Genomic DNA, 16,061 nt, shown 5'->3' on the forward strand with positions numbered 1-16,061 from the left:
CAGGGTTTCAGGAAATTTTTAAGGATTTAGATGGTTTCCTAAGATTTGAGGACATTTCTCTGATTTTAGAACATAGATTTTAGGAAGTTTTGGGATTTTAGCATGTTTGTAGGATTTTAGGACAAGTCTTGGATTTTAGGACATTTCTAGGACTGTAGAGATGTCCTGTCCAAGCCCCCAATGTCCAACACTGGCATTCTTTTTTTTTTTTTTTTAAATGAAATATACAAGCAAGCTCTATTTTGATATTGTTTCATGCATTCTGGCACCTTAAGCATTTTTAAACTTCTGGTTTACTATTTACATGTAGTTTACTGGCTACAAGGCTTATTATGACAATAAATACAAATCAGACTGTGTATGAACTAAACACAGTGGTGTGAGTCGTAAGTATGTTTAAATATGACCAAGCTCTAAATGTTGAATTAACTTAAACTGAAACATATTAGTCCTAGCATCTCTCAGTTCTCTACCAATGCTATCGCTTTAACGGGACGGGCGGTGACGTTGGGACGGGGACACGGAGCAGAGAGCTGCCGCAGCTGGACCGACTCCCGCCCGGGACCAGAACACCGCCGGCCTACAGACCGACCGTCTGTTATCACCGTCAATCTGACACTTCAGCTCCCCAATCCGCCATGAGAGACTACTCCGCCACTCCGAGCAACGGAGGCGCCTGCATGCCGTGCTGCCAAGTTTGCGTCTTCGCCTTTACCGCATTTCTCATCGTTGCAGAGAGGACGGCGCGTGAGTCTTACCTGGGACACACATGAGCGCGCGCGCACACACACACTTAACCGACCTTACATGCCCCGATCACAAATAACGAAAACGTGTGTATCGTCATTAACGGTGTGATGGATGATTGTATGGTAGCGGCATGTGCGCATCCCTGCTGTGTGTTTTTTGACTTTATTGGCGTGCGCGTGCATGTGGGTGCGTGCTACAGTGATGTGTGTCAAGGCTACAGCGGCTGGATGAGAGATGCTCGCATATTGTGGATGGGATATAGGGTTTGGGATTATTATGTGGTCTAAAATCTACAGCAATCTAACATACAAAGTTGGACATTTGTTTGGACTTGAGCGGCTGTCTGTCGCTGTGCTGTCATGAATAATAGAGTCAGAGTCTGCAGTCAGCACCAGTGCGCCTCTTTCCTATTTTTATACGCTGCATGTTATGAAATCCTGTATGCAGCAAAACTGCAGACTCATTCCAGAGTTTTATATAGTTCGTCTTTTAAACAGCTGTGTCATTACAGGGAGGTCTGTCCTGAAGAAAAACAAAGCGGAGCCATGTTGTCATATTTCAGCGCCCTTTTTTTTGGAGGTGCATGAATGGACGAGGGGATGGGCGTACCCCATTATGGGGCCTAGTCTGCCCGGGCAGCCCGCCCGCTCGGCAGCTGAAACGGTTCAGATTACATGTGTGAAGGGAGGGAGGCAGAGCTGCAGAGCTCAGTCCAGCAAGTGTGTGAAGAGGGGTCTGTGTGAGTGAGGAGAGGAAGCAGCACTCATGTTGTCAACTGCATGGGCGGATTTTGAGACACTGGGTCCCTGGGCACAGACATGCAAAAGGCACCACTGCCTCTCCTACATGAGAGCAAGACACACAGACTCTGTGGTGGTTTTCCTTCTGTTTGTTGTTGTTTTGCATCTGTCTTAAGTTGCATCGTTTGTGATTTTGTGTCTCTTTGAGGTCATTTTTTTTGTCTCTCTGTGGTTGATTTGTGCATTTTTGTAGTTGTTTTGGGTCTGTTTGCAATTCCTTTGCATCTCTTTGTGGTCTTTCTGTGCCTCTTTGTGGACATTTTGAGTTTCACCCTGGTAGGTATTTGTGGATGAGGGCCCCTGACAATTTTGGCCCCCGGGCACTGTGCCCTGTAGGCCTGTTCAGTAACCCATGCATTGATGGGATGCAGGAGGTCATAAAAAAAGTGTGGGCACTCACAAAATGCAAAATGCTCTTTGTTCTGGCCGACTGATCAAATGCTGTTGGCCTGATGTAAACACTTCTATTATAAGCACTGCAGCATGAGCAGCATTGTACAAAATACTGCCAGTCTGCTGTTTACACTGGGCTACACACACAGTTATAGTCATGAGTTACAATATGAAGAGATGCTGGCCTCACCTTGCTGGCCACCAAGCGTATCCAGCGACTACAAGTCTGTGTGTATGCATAGTTCGAATTACGGGGGAGCTAAGGGGAGCCCGGCTCCCCTCCTGTAATACATCCATGTGCCACACATTTTATGCATGTGACATGTTTTAGGAGTGGTGTGCACCGGAAAATGGGGTTCCCCTGAGAGCCACCGTGTAAATCGAACCCTGTGCGTATGTGTGTGTTACGATGAAACTGACGTCATGGCAGTGTCGCATGGCGTCGCTACGATGACCAGCTACAACTAGGCAATACTATCTTCTAATGGAAACCGACTCCCAGAAAAGTACCCAATACCAAAAGCGAGTAGAGTAGAGTAGAGTAGAGTAGAGTAGAGTCGGTACCCTGTCGTGGAAATGCGCCATTAGAGATGCAACAGTGACACTGCTAATGTGATGTATGAAGCTGATTTGTTTCATGGTCTTGCAATTTTGTGTGCAGATAAAATTTTCCAAACATGCACAATGTGATTTATCTGTTTATCTCTATATTTTCATAATTCAAACCGTATTATGCTTTTCTGTTGCATCAGCAGCCACAGACTCAGCTGACAGCAACAGCTTACATCCACTGGCACATTATGAGACAGCGGTTCCCTGGGCACAGATATGAAAAAGTCCCCACCACCTCCCCTACACAGGAGCGAGACACCGACTTTGTGGTGGTTTTGTGTCTTTTTGGTCTTTATGAATCTTTTTTGTAGTTTTCGGATTCTTTTAGGCAATTTTATATCTCTGTTGGGTAACTTTGTGTAGTTTTTGGCCATTTTGTGTTTCTTGTGGTTAATGTGTGTCTAATTGAGAGCATTTTGGCTCTTTGAGGTAATTTTTATGTCTTTTTCAGTCGTTATGTGTCACTTTGTATTCATTTTGTACCTCCTTATTGTTGTTGTTGGTCTCTTTGTGGTTATTTTATTTAAGATTAAGGCAATTTTGGTTCTATTTTAGTTGTTTTGTGTCCCTTTGAGGCCATTTCGTGTCTTTTTTGGTCATTTTGTGTCTCTTTGTAGTCATATTATGTTTCTCTGCTGTGGTTTTGCACCTGCTTGTGGTCTTTTTGTGTCACTTTGTAGTAATTTGGTGTCTCCTTGTGGTAGTTTTCAGTCTCTTCCTGGTCAGTACTTGTTAATTTCAGTAACATCTTGCAGTTGAAGGCCAGAAGGGCCCTAGTCATTCTGGGCCCCTATGCCTGTGCCTGGTTGGCCCATTCAGTAATCCATTTATGCTTCCTTACCGATTACAAATAAAAGAACCACACAGTGTATCTGACCCATTATAATGAATTTTAACCACTGCTCCAAGTGCTTTTATGAATCAGTATTGTGGCACTCCAGTCTAGTCTGGTCAATGTAAGCATTTGTTTGTGATTTTAGACTGACTATACATGAATGTTTCCCCTTCTTTCCCCAGTGATCTATTGCTTTGTGTACTATCTGTGGGTGGGTCACAACTACTGCTATGCCTATCTTGCTGGCTTCACTGCACTGTTCCTGCTGCCAGGTGAGACAATAACAACATATCAGCCTTAATTTACATTAGATTAGATATAGAAATGTTTCATTTATATTTGTTCTGTGTTTCCCAGGTTGGGCTCCTCAGTGGCTCAGTTATCTGTGGTACCTGTCAGATGGACGCATCCGCAGGAAGTCTCTCACCTGGACACACATACTGCACCTGGGGATCTTCAAAAGGTGAGCCAACCTTGCATATGCGCATCTCTTTGTGTGTGTGAATGACGCCAGTGTCAAATCGAAAACTTGTTGAACAGGGACAGTTCACAGTAAAAGTCAGACAAATTGAACATTTGTTTATATGTTGATTATGATGAAAATGGTGTTTATGTGTACTATGATGGCATTTCCTTTGTCTCTCTTGTTTCTTTCTCTATCAATCTATCCTGCGCATTGCCTCCCCTCCCTCCACCTCTGACCTCCGCAGGCTGTGGGAGTGCATGTGTCTGCCGGATGAGGATGTGTACGGTGAGATCATGCAGCAGGCTGATGTATCTGCCTTGCGTCTGTTCGAGGCGTTGGTGGTCACCCTCCCTGAGACGCTGCTGCAGACCTATGTGCTCATCTGCACTGATATAGGAATCAAATCTCCAGGTATGGAGAGACTGGAAATGTGAAAAGCATGTATGCAAAGTGGCATGTATAGTGTTGTGTGTGTGTTAGTGACAGTATGTACAGCGCGTGTTGAAACATTTAAATGTAAATGAATCATATCTGAAATAAACTGTGGCCCTGTAGACCATGGCTGCAGACAACTCCATGAGAGATCTACATAACATAATGATACGAAAATGCTGGCTAAAGGGTTATAACTTAAATATGAAATGAAAGGGGTTGCTCATAGAAATTAAACCTTACCACCTGAGTCTGTAGCTCCCCTTGGCTTTACACAGCTTTTTAGATGGTTTCAGCTGCTCGAACAGCAACTTTAATGTTTTGGTTCACTCTCACTGCTGGCATAGTGTCCTCTTCACTACTGACCCATTAGTGCGATGCTGGAAAATGTATTATTTAATCATGAGAGAGCTGGGTCTTCTAATGGCCTGTATTATCTTGCTGTAGAACACCTCAAGACTTTAAGTTGACTGTGAGTTGTGCTTTCAGCATAGACAGATCAAATATAAAAGTATAGCGTAATTTAAAAGATAAAAGATCAAATAATGTTGATGTTCACCAACTCTGCAGTTCCATTCAGTTAATATCAGTGTCTCTGATCATTATTTTAGTTTAACAGTCCACAAGTTTATTGTTTTTGTTCAGTCTGACTGCTCTTATAACTGTAAAGTTAACAACTAGCTGATGAACACAGTACCAGAAATTTCCCTCAGGAGATGAAGAGAGGTGGCCAGAAACACGGCTCCAAATGAATGCTACTGTTGCTCTCTGTCTACTTGATGTGAGCAACAACTCTATTTGGTAATAATATGTTAAATATTATGTTTTCAGATAGTTCTGCTGCCCCCAAGTGGCCCAAAATAAAACAATAAGTGCTTTTTTAAATTTAGTCAATTTATCTACCATCTATGTCCAGTGTGCACGTGCATACTTATATCTTTTGTAAGAAGTATTACAGTGTATAAGAGTGTTAGCATTTCTTCTCTATCTGTCTTCTCCCTCTCCCATCCAGCCTCAGTGTGTTTTGTGGTGTGTTTGTTATCTCTGGCCTGGGCCTTGGTCCTCTACGCCAGAGCCTGTTCACTCATCAGACCAGGACACCTACAGATGACCCCCGCTGCCATTCTCTGTAGACTTCTGTGGAGGGTAGGCGAATTTCACCACTTAACTGCCAGAATAAATATAGCATCGCATGTTTCTGCAAACCGTGGATATGTTACATTTGTTTGTTTCATGTGTAGCAGATAAGTTGAAAATTAACATATCAGTAATCAATTTTAAGTTGTGACCACTCAGCGGTTAATAAATGACTAGGTAGTGCACAAAAAAAACTTGGTTAGAGTTACGAAAACATCATGTTTTGGCTAAATATCCTTCCTCTGTAGCTACAAATACATCTGGACATTTCCAGAACTGTGGTTACAAAATACACACTTTTGTTAGGTGTCACACAACCCATCTCCTCTCCTCAGGCATATTTATATGCCTGTGTTTGGCTTTGTTTGCGTGACAGCTATATTTTCTCTGTCTGCAGGTCAGTATGTTGGGATCTCGATTTGCTGTTCTCATGCTCTTCACACGCATCTTCAAGCAATGGATCCTGGGAGTCATGGGTAAGTCCTGACTTTTTTATCCTGACAACAGTCAGACACATTTTCTACATTTTCTTAGTGAGAACATCCTGTTATAGTTCACCTCCTCCAGTCTAGTGTGTTTATGTATTAAGGTTGAATATTAAATTGGTTTTGTGTGTGTGTGTGTGTGTGTGTGTGTGTGTGTGTGTGTGTGTGTGTGTGCGTGTGCGTGCGTGCATGTCTGTGTCTGTGTGTTTGTGTGCGTGCATCAGGTGTGCACTGGCTGGGTGCAACTTTCTGGATGGTGTCTCAGCAGACCGACATCATACGTTCAACTAGTCGATGGAGAATCTTTAACCTTGCTCTGGGAGCCATTCACATCTTCCTTTTCCTCAATGTGAAGTACGGTCAATCCAGATACCGCATGGCTGGATTCTACCTGGTATGTGTGTGTGCATGTGTGTGTTTGTGTGTACGTGTGTGCGCATGTGTGTGTTTGTGTGTACGTGTGTATGCCTGTGTGCCCTGTGACAGGGCCACTGACAACAACAGAAACACCTGCACACATCTGAGAACCTAAAAAAACCAAAACAAACAAACAAACAAACAAAACATTGATTTGGGCAAAACAACAGATTACGAGGTAAAGAATATATGCAATCTAACTTTAGAATTTCATCCATTCTCAGTGCAAGTATATTTGAGAGCAAAAATTTGAATAAAAGTGTCCACCAGATGGCATATGTTACATCCTGATAATGCAGCAGTTGAATTAATGTCAATAGATAGATATACAGTAAGATGAATAAAAAAAACTACAAGACTTAAAAGTTCAATGGGAGAAAAATATTAGTTTCAGATGCGTTAAAAAGGTAACAATCTTCCTGTGTTTCTGTTTATTCTTCTTCAGGCCATGTTCATAGAGAACGCTTTTCTTCTTTTGGCTTCCTCGTGGATGTTTTCCATCGTGTCCTGGGATACTGTGGGAATCCCAGCTGCAGTGTTCTGTAGCTTCCTCATCGGTGAGACACACAGCGACCCTTTATAACAGTCTACAGACATGCTAGTGGCTCCATTAGGTTGTACTAAAGGCAGATATGGGCCATATTCTGCCACATTTGACGTACTGGAAATGAAAAAGGGTTGCAATGTCAGAATTTTTTTGTGGCAATCCATCAAGTAGATATTAAGATATATTCCAGGTCAAGTAAAAATGTCAAGCTGTTGGGGGTGTGACAGAAAAAGTCACGGGATCACCAAAGTCCACCGGATTCACCTCCTGGGGAGCATGAATGTCAGTAAGAAAAAAAAAAAACAACTTTACATGATATATGTATATAGAGTACATAGATATAAGTGCAACTGCAACTTTTTAGATCTTTAAACTTTTGGACACACTTGCACGTCTCCATTTCACATCCTCCCTGTTTCTCACCTATTTATTTGTTCCTCTCTCTCTCTCCAGGGGTGATAGCGTTGGTGCTCTACTATCGTTTCCTGCACCCTAAGTCCTTTGAGATTTTCCAGAGTATTCGCCACAGAGGGATAGGTGGGGCCTGCGCGGAGCGTGGATCAACATTGTCACTGGAGGAGAAAGTTACACCCACTTTCCATCGCCATGCAACATTGTCTGGTCTGGTTATTGTTTATTGTTTATTCAAAGATTCCCATTAGACGCACATGAATGTGCCTCTAGTTTTCCTGGGGTTTTGCACATTGAAAAACAATACATACATAAAATTAGAGTGCAGACAAATTAAGATATAAAACCAATCTGAATGCTAGACAAGAAAAAAACATCTAATAATAGTCTAAGCAATGCAATTAGACATATCAACAAAAAGAGTAAAACACCTACAGACATAAAGTGATAATAAAGCAATAATATGGCAAACAGACTAAACAGATAAATATATGACCAATTAATATTAAATACCTACCTACCTATTATTTTAATGTTTGTGGTTGTTAATTAAATCAGGAGGCGGGACTCTCATGGATCTACCTATCCAGTGGGAGGGCTGGAAACATCACCACTGGCTGCTGATTCGCTTGGCCATGAAGACAGGGGATGTGACTAAGATCTGGTCGTCATATGGCGAAGGGGGACTGGCCGGACTGATGGGTCTGTCCGAAGAAGTTCACTCCCCGGATGAGCCTCGTGTCCCTCTGGTTTGTTACATGCCTGTTTTTGAATGTCCTGCTAAGAAGAGCTATGCTAAACTAAAGATTGAATGTCTGCTTCCAAACCCGTCCTTCCTGACATGCAGCCTAATATGTAATGTCTTTGAAGATAAAAGGGTTTCTGTCTCTTATTTGTGCTGTGATTTGTCAGGCTCCACTTCAGCCGCAGATTCCTCAGATCTCACAGCCTCAACTAGCTCCTCAACCAGCTCCACCACAGGTGAGTGAGTCTCCACAGGCAGGATCTTTGATCTCAGATTTACAGCAGAGTTATACTTTAAGACACTATGTGAAGGATTTGACAATGCAGACGTATGAGCACATGTTTCTACAAACACATGCTATTAGATTATTTATAAAAGATTCTACTATAATCCCTTGAAATGTTACAGTGATTTTAAGATTCTTGTTCATGTGTAAAAAATTAATGCTCAGTCCCTCAGGTTTAACTGTCTGTCTGATCCACAGGTTAAAGAGGTGATCCAGCCTCCAAAGCCAGCTCCGTCCACTGTAATAGCCAGACCAGTGAGAAAAGCTCCGCCTGCAACAATCCAGGATATAAGAAGTTTCCCAGAGATCATCCCAGTCCAGGAGGTCATCCCTGAAGAAAGTGCAGAGGACGAGTCCAGTGCTGCGCCATCAGAAAAAGGTTGGATTCCCAATAAACACTGAACCCTGCAGGTCCACACACACACACAAACACAAACACAGACACATACACAATATCCACAGACACGGTTTGTTACACTGTTTGTTACACAAATGCTAACTTCTGTATTGCAGACCAGCAAACAGCTCATTTATTATGACCTGAGCCATCAGCATGAAGATGGAGTGAGCATTTTAAGGTTTCATTTATTATTGACCTTTGACAAGGCTTTGTTTGAATACTTTGACAGTAAAACAGTCTGTTTTGATTTTGCGTTATCTATGATCACACAGTGAGATCAGACTTTAAACCTGAAATAACTGTTTTGTTTGGCCACATTGTTATAGCAAAAAAAGCCATAAACATTGACATGGCATCACTATAAAGGTGATATAGCAAACTTATAAGTACATTTACCTATTTACACATCCAGCACATATGGAGAAACACCACCATTAATTTGAGTCCAATATTCACTCCCGCTCTATGTTCTTGTAGTCACCACCAACTCCTGAGGGAAATATCTGTCTCTTCAGCTGCAAAATGCTCCACTATGTTCCCCAGATAGACTAATTGTGCCTGTGAAGCATAGAGTTGGGTTTTAAAGAACCTTTTTTCATTGAAAACAGCAGTCTCCTCCAGCTGAAATTGTCAAAAGAGTGAAACAGAAGAGTGAAGTTGTGAGCCGCAGAGAAAAGCAATAAGCTGAAAGAACTGTAAAGCTCTGAGAGGAACTATCTTGTGGGTTCAGCGCTAACTTTCACAATCAAGTAATTGTTATCCATTGTTAATGAAATTGATTATAGCTGTTTAAATTTGGTAATTTGAGACATTTATTCACATGCAAAGTGAGGAAATAGTATTGCTGCTGCACAAATATGTTTTTGGAGCGACACTCACAACTATGCACTTTTTGGTCACACATACACAGTTCATAACATTGCTGTTTTACCTAATCTTTTAATCTTAACAATTAAATGTGAATGCTAAATAGTGGCATAGATGTTTGTTTTTCAGTCTTTGCTATAGGAAAACAAGCATAGATTTGTGGTAAGCATCCATTCACATGTATTTGTTGCCCTTTTAATTTCTGAACGTCTTAATACAAATCCTTTGTAGCCATTGTACCTCATGCATGGTATTACCTGTAGGCGATGTGTACTGTTTTAAACACACTTTTAAATTGATATAATTTCATCCTCAAAGGTGACGAGGAGTTTCAGAGTGCTGCCTATGGCTCGCCAACACCTTCATCTCAACCAGGCAGCCTCCGCCATGTCGACAGCAACGCTGCGTCCTTGACTGAAGCTTCGTCCTCCGTTGGTTCCCTGGACATCAAGACTCCTGGCTGGTCACCTGAACGACGCTCTCCTCTCCTGATTAGTTCCCCAGACAGAAAACCATCGCTCCCTGCCGAGTCTAGCACCACACTGTACTTCAGCGCAGATGCTCAGTCTCCGTCCAGTGGGAGCTATCTTGGCTGGGGCTCCGAGCTGTCGCCCATCTCCACCTACAGAAGTCCGTACCGGATCAGGGAGGCTCGATTTGTCACATCCACCCCACGGCTGGAGCCTCGGTCTGAAAGTCCAGGTCCGTCCCCTGTTGTTATCATCCCCGCCACTCCTGGCACAACACCAGGTCCCACCCCAGGAGGCAGCCCTGGAGTGTCGACCCCTACCGCTTCAACTCCTGCTGCTTCAACACCTGCTGCTTCAACTCCTGCTGCTTCAACCGCTGCATCGACTCCTGGTGCCACTACACCCGTTACTCCAATCATTCCACTCACTCCAGTCATCTCCCACGCTCGCAAACAGCTGGTCCAGTTTGTGGACACCAGAGAGAGAATGGTGTAGGGAGGATGGGAGTTAAGGGGAACAATAACTGGGTGGGCAGTGGTGTCTTTTTTTAGTTTAGCGGGTAAAGATTGAAGATTAATGCATTAACTAACTCGGGGAAGGCTTCGTGTGGAGTTTAGGGGTCTTTTCAGATCAGTTTATTTAAATCAGTCATGGACAGTACACAATATGAATTATTATTCATCTTTTTACCCTGACATGCAGATGCAAGAGTCAAATTTGCAGAAATATAGGATAGCACAGGAAGCAGCACTACACTGTAAAATCTGACAAGTTGATCGTACTTAAAATAATCATGGAAACCAACTGCCTTGAAAAAGGAAAGGAAATGCATCTATTCCTTTTTTTTATCTAACTATCAAGTTTACTCAAAATTTAGCTATATTTACTTAATTTTGTGAAGCAACTAAATAATGACAATTGCAATTACCTTGTTTTTTCTAAGTGTTAGCAACTTCAGTAAACCAGGTTATGCTGACTAAACTTGATCATGACAAAGAGGATTTTGCCAATGGTGAAGTTAGACCTGCAGGTCCTGTTTTGTTAACAAGTTTAAGAATATACAAATATGACTGTCTAGTTTGCAGCCAGCAGAATACAGACATATAGCACAGTAAACTTGCTAAAACTTAGAAAGATTGATTTAATTAAACTAATTTTAAAATCATTTTTAAGTTGCAACAATTTCTCAAGAACAATTTTAAATGTAACACTTTATGGTAGATATAAAGTAAACATACATTAACATTAATAGTTATGTTTTCTTACATTTTTCAAGGCAATTGGTCGCCTACATTTTCAAGTAAAATCAGCTTGTCAGATTTTACAGTCTTGCAGCACGTGGTTGGTTGGGGTGCTTGCAGGGAGGAGGCTGTGATAGTATGAGACTCCCCACATGCTGCTGAGAAAAAAAGCGAAAGGGAAGCATCAGGCGAGCATCAGGCCAGGCACGTAATTGTCTGATATCTACCAAGGCCACCAGAGGAGTTATCAGTAACAAAAAACGGATCTACAAGGTAATCAGCCTTTTCAAATGGGGGACATTTTTTTATTTTCTTTAAAAGTATTTGATGAAAAGAAATATCACTATCCTCTTTAGAGAAGAAGTAAACACACATCAAACGAAAACACAGATACACAGGTGCTAATAAAGGTGGGGCATCACTTTCATTTATTCAGATAAACCCTCTCACTTGCTCATTTTTAATCATTAGAAATTTACCTCAGAAAACCTTATGCAGATTCGATTAGGTTTATGTCAGCCAATGTCATCAGCTGAAATTACTAATTGTTGAAAAAATAATCCTAATTATGATGATATTGGAATTATGAGTTGAAGTGAGCTGTTTAATTAAACTAGTTTACAAACACCAAACATGCTGAATCTCTTGTAACGCCACTCGCCAATGCCTCTAATCTTACATTGGTGAGTCAGATACAACGTAACCAATTTTCTGTCATGAATTATAAAAATACTGCAGACCTAATGTAAATCCAGTACCTTCAAAGGCTTTAATGCTTGCAAGAGCTGAACATTATTATTTATTTATTCTTTCTTACAAAACCCTTCAGATGATGTTAAACGTCTCGTCCAGTTTTCAGGAAGCCAATCATTCATCCAGTCAGTCTCTTACTGTGTGTACAGCGCAGTGTATCATATTACGCACATTACTGACATAAACATGTAACAGAAGTTCTATTTGCAAGCTGTGAAATAGTCAAATCTGTCAATTGATGTTTTTTATTTTCTCTAAATTATCAGAAGAGTCAATGACTAAATGCGATGATTTGAGGGATTTTGTAAATTATATGCTCTGCTTTCTTTTGCTAATTGTAACTGCAATAATTCCAGTTGGCACTTTACAGCAGAAAAGGTTCAGTTTAAGTAGCATGAAATTCTGTAGACTACACTATGATCATAACAGGAGAACACGTCAAAGGAAATTAAGCAATATAGAACATGAAAGGAGAATCACATGATGTTTCTGTTGTTGTTTGTTCATGCATTTAATTTCATTTGTTGAATATTAGTTTAATTTGTTGATGGTAGTCTGATTTTTAATATCTAAACATTTATTTTATATGGGTTTTTTTTACTTTGTTTTTGATCTGCAGAAATGCTTTGTATCTCTACATAAGTAAAGTAAGATAAGTAAACAAATGTTTTGCAAAGTTCTCCATTTGGAACTTTCAAAGAAATTGCAAGCGATGAGATAAGAGATGAAAACATTTCTGCAGGACTTGGTTCATTTAGGTTGGATTTCTTTCAAACACATGGAAAAAACAAGCAACTTGGCAAGAAGTGCTCGCAAATTGCAAGAAATTTGTAGATTTGGAAAAATATTAAAAATAAGCTAGGGAAAAATGTTGAGGAAGTGATGTTTATAATTATCATTTTTGTGTATATTGATATAATGTCACAGAATTATTATTTTAAAACAGTTTTTCAAGTCTTTTTCAAAGTCGTTTGTTTTTTGTTTTTCACACCTATTATTTTTATTATTTTTTTGTGCAAATTTTCAGTAAATTTCCTTGCTGTATTTATTTATTTATTTTTTTTTACTAATTTCTCGCTAGATTTTTGGTTATTTCTTCTGAGGTTGCTGATTGCCTTCTTGCCAAGTTTTTGAAAGACAATTTGCTTAGATTTCAAAGGGTTAATGAGTGTGTGTTCTTGTCTCTAACAAAGGGGAGGTCACTTTTATGACACCTGTGACATTTTCATTTCCTTTTTTATTTGATAAAAGAAGGGAAGTGTATGAACGAGATGATAAGATACACTTCATCATTGACGAAAATGAACTGCAGCAGCAGCAGTTCTGTTTACCACTATTGTAAGTTGCCATGGCTACACACGCGTATGTGCAGGGAGGAAGTTTTCTGCTCATGGTGCTTTTTTTGAGTAAGTATTACATTTAAAAACTTTGTGCCCTGGATTCTTATCCGGAGGTGATTTACATTTTAATTTGGTATACTTCTTCACCACCTTTGTATTGCTGCTTGTCTGCGACTCTAGTTATTATCATTTGGCATTAATTTGGATTGTTGACCCCATTTACACACACGCAGCAAGCTGTTTTCAGCTTTTAGGCGCATGTAGAAACCTAAAAGAGTTAAAGAAATACTTCATACACAACAAGACCATTTATAAATCATTTAGTCGTGCCATTTTATCTTGAATTGGTGAAGAAAGCTTTATTTTTCTCACACACAGAAAACAACAAACATTGATTTATTGATTGATTGTGAACAACTTTAACAATAGCAAAACTATTTAGAAATATCCCTTTTCAAAATCTCACACAACTCGCACAGTATAATCAAGGTCTTATTTATCCAGTCGTACGCTTAGCACTTTCCAAACACACACACACACACTCACAAAACTCTTTAGTAATAACTGAAAGTTAAAATTATGTACAATCTTTTCAAAGCAAGAAGGTTCCTCAGTGAAAATCCATGTGTTTGTGAAGTACTGAGCATACAACTGGATAATGAGACCTTGATTACTGCACAAGTTCTGTGACAGTTTAGAAAACGGATAAAACAAACAGAGAATTTGTAAATGGATGTTTTGTGGATCAATCAATAAATCCATATGTCACCATTTTTTGCATTGAGATGCAAGAAAAGCTGTTTTCTTTGCAAATTCAAGGTAACGCGACACAACCAGTCGATTAACGAATGGTTATTTGTGGGTGAAGTCACAAAAGATTATGTGCAAAAGTTTTGCCTAAAAACAGCTGTTTTTTTTAAATTGACAACATCAAGGTCTATTTCAAATGTAGCAGTTCAGTTTGGTTGTGAACAACAAACACATTTCTCAGATGCAGACAATCTAGAAAACTTAAAAGGGGAAAGCAAATTTTAACATAGACTTAAAATAATATTTTTATCTTTAAATGTCAATAGTATTCTCTTGTAAAGCCCACTATACTTACAGATATTTTTCCATCCTCCACCTATTATTTTGTTAAACCTCCTACCTCAGTAAATCCGAATTTCCAAGTGACAAAACTGATTTTATTATCTTTTTCTTCTTTGCAGTGAGAATGTATAATTGCTCACTGTATGACTAAAACTGTATAAAACTTTTTTGATAATGTAGCTACCAGAGGGGGGATAAACAATGTGGGGCAGAAGTTTAGATTAGAAATATCCCGGGAATAATGCGCTGCTATAAGTTTTGAGTTTGGTCAGTGTCAGTATTATGCAATGTTGTGAATATTATTTATTTCAATGTGTGAAATTTGATTTTAATCATAGAATTAACAATATCAGTCTTCCATATGTATTTGTTTTCTACTTTTCTGCTTTTCTTTAGCTTTGCTGTGTTATTTTACTTCTTTTTTTATTTCTTTCTAAACTAATATAGTAACTATGAAGTAGATCTGTAATCTGTAAGCGGTTAAATGTTGTGATAAACAAGGGCAACACTTTGAGAATATGTAATGGTGTTTAGAGAACAAAGTACAGAGAAAAACAAGCTGTATGTTGCTGTTATCCATATACCCGCTGGTAGATAAAGGAGTCAGTGCATGTTACTCATCATCCAGAGAATTGTATCTATTGCTGTAGAGGAAGAAAGCACTCGCTGTAACTACACATGCACACACACGTTATAGTAGTTAACACACACATGCTAGAATGTATGTGCAACAGCAATAAGCCAGCTAATGAAATGTATAATAGTGCACTAATTAAAAAATATCTACGCACATGCTTTAGATGATGCCTTGGCTCGATCACCATGAATCAGTGCTTTGCCTTGTAGACAGACAGCTTCAGCTGCCATGCTTGTCTTATAGTGTGTATTGCTTTATATTAGAACAATATGCTTTGCTTTGTGTGCCTGGTGTGTGTAAAATATTTGCTTGTTTGTCTCATTTTGTATTTTTTTTTTTTTTAAAAGTTCCTTCTTTTATATTTGGTCACATTTACTGTTATGAATTGTGTGGACAGCCACGGTGCAGTGTGTCATGGTTGTGTGCTGAAGTTTCACATGTGAAATTGTTTAGAGGCAGTATCATATTTTCATTGACGGACTGAAATTAGTTTGCTGATTGAGTGTAACGTCACTTTTTCATGGGGCGGCCTCCATTTATCAACATGTATCACCTCATCTCTACAAGGATTTCAACAGAGCATTTGTTGCTGGTGGTGGTGAGTCAGTTACTGTGCTTTTGATGTGACAAAATAAAGTCATTAGTCATGATTGAAGCTCAGAGTGCCGCACTGTATTTTATCATCCTTCATTTATTTACAATCAGTGACACCTGGATATGTTTATGAGCTTTGGACACAGACAGGTGGAAATGCACAATGACAGTGTGAATGATGCAGTAATAAATGCATTGTGAGTTCAGTATTGTCACTGAAAAATGACCGGTGTAACATCACAATGAACTTTACTGTTGACATCATCACAGGGCTGATTAACCTGCTCGAGGGACCTGCAGCATTAACCTCTTCTGTACATCATGTTAAGTGTTCCTGTGCTGTCTATGTGG

General features: G+C 39.8%; 1 protein-coding gene across 1 annotated transcript; it reads left to right on the forward strand.

Moving 5' to 3' along the window:
• Positions 1 to 279: 279 nt before the first annotated feature.
• LOC121945891 (XK-related protein 5) lies at positions 280 to 15,771 on the forward strand. Its single transcript, XM_042490261.2, has 13 exons — positions 280 to 747; positions 3,573 to 3,662; positions 3,748 to 3,853; positions 4,101 to 4,267; positions 5,301 to 5,434; positions 5,823 to 5,901; positions 6,135 to 6,304; positions 6,773 to 6,884; positions 7,328 to 7,495; positions 7,844 to 8,034; positions 8,198 to 8,266; positions 8,515 to 8,695; positions 9,902 to 15,771. The coding sequence occupies exons 1-13, from the start codon at positions 639 to 641 to the stop codon at positions 10,546 to 10,548; spliced, it is 2,223 nt and encodes a 740-aa protein (XP_042346195.1). The 5' UTR covers positions 280 to 638; the 3' UTR covers positions 10,549 to 15,771.
• Positions 15,772 to 16,061: the final 290 nt, after the last annotated feature.

Source organism: Plectropomus leopardus, chromosome 1 (assembly GCF_026936395.1).
Source record: "Plectropomus leopardus strain MGB_pleo_1.0 chromosome 1, ASM2693639v1, whole genome shotgun sequence".
Lineage (NCBI taxonomy): Eukaryota > Metazoa > Chordata > Actinopteri > Perciformes > Serranidae > Plectropomus > Plectropomus leopardus.

Bases quoted from the DNA above. Each gene is read 5' to 3' on its own strand.
- LOC121945891 (XM_042490261.2), top strand. From the start codon at position 639: ATGAGAGACTACTCCGCCACTCCGAGCAACGGAGGCGCCTGCATGCCG. The intron at 6,885-7,327 runs GTGAGACACACA...CTCTCTCTCCAG, and splicing joins GTTCTGTAGCTTCCTCATCG to GGGTGATAGCGTTGGTGCTC. The intron at 7,496-7,843 runs GTCTGGTTATTG...TAATTAAATCAG, and splicing joins TCGCCATGCAACATTGTCTG to GAGGCGGGACTCTCATGGAT.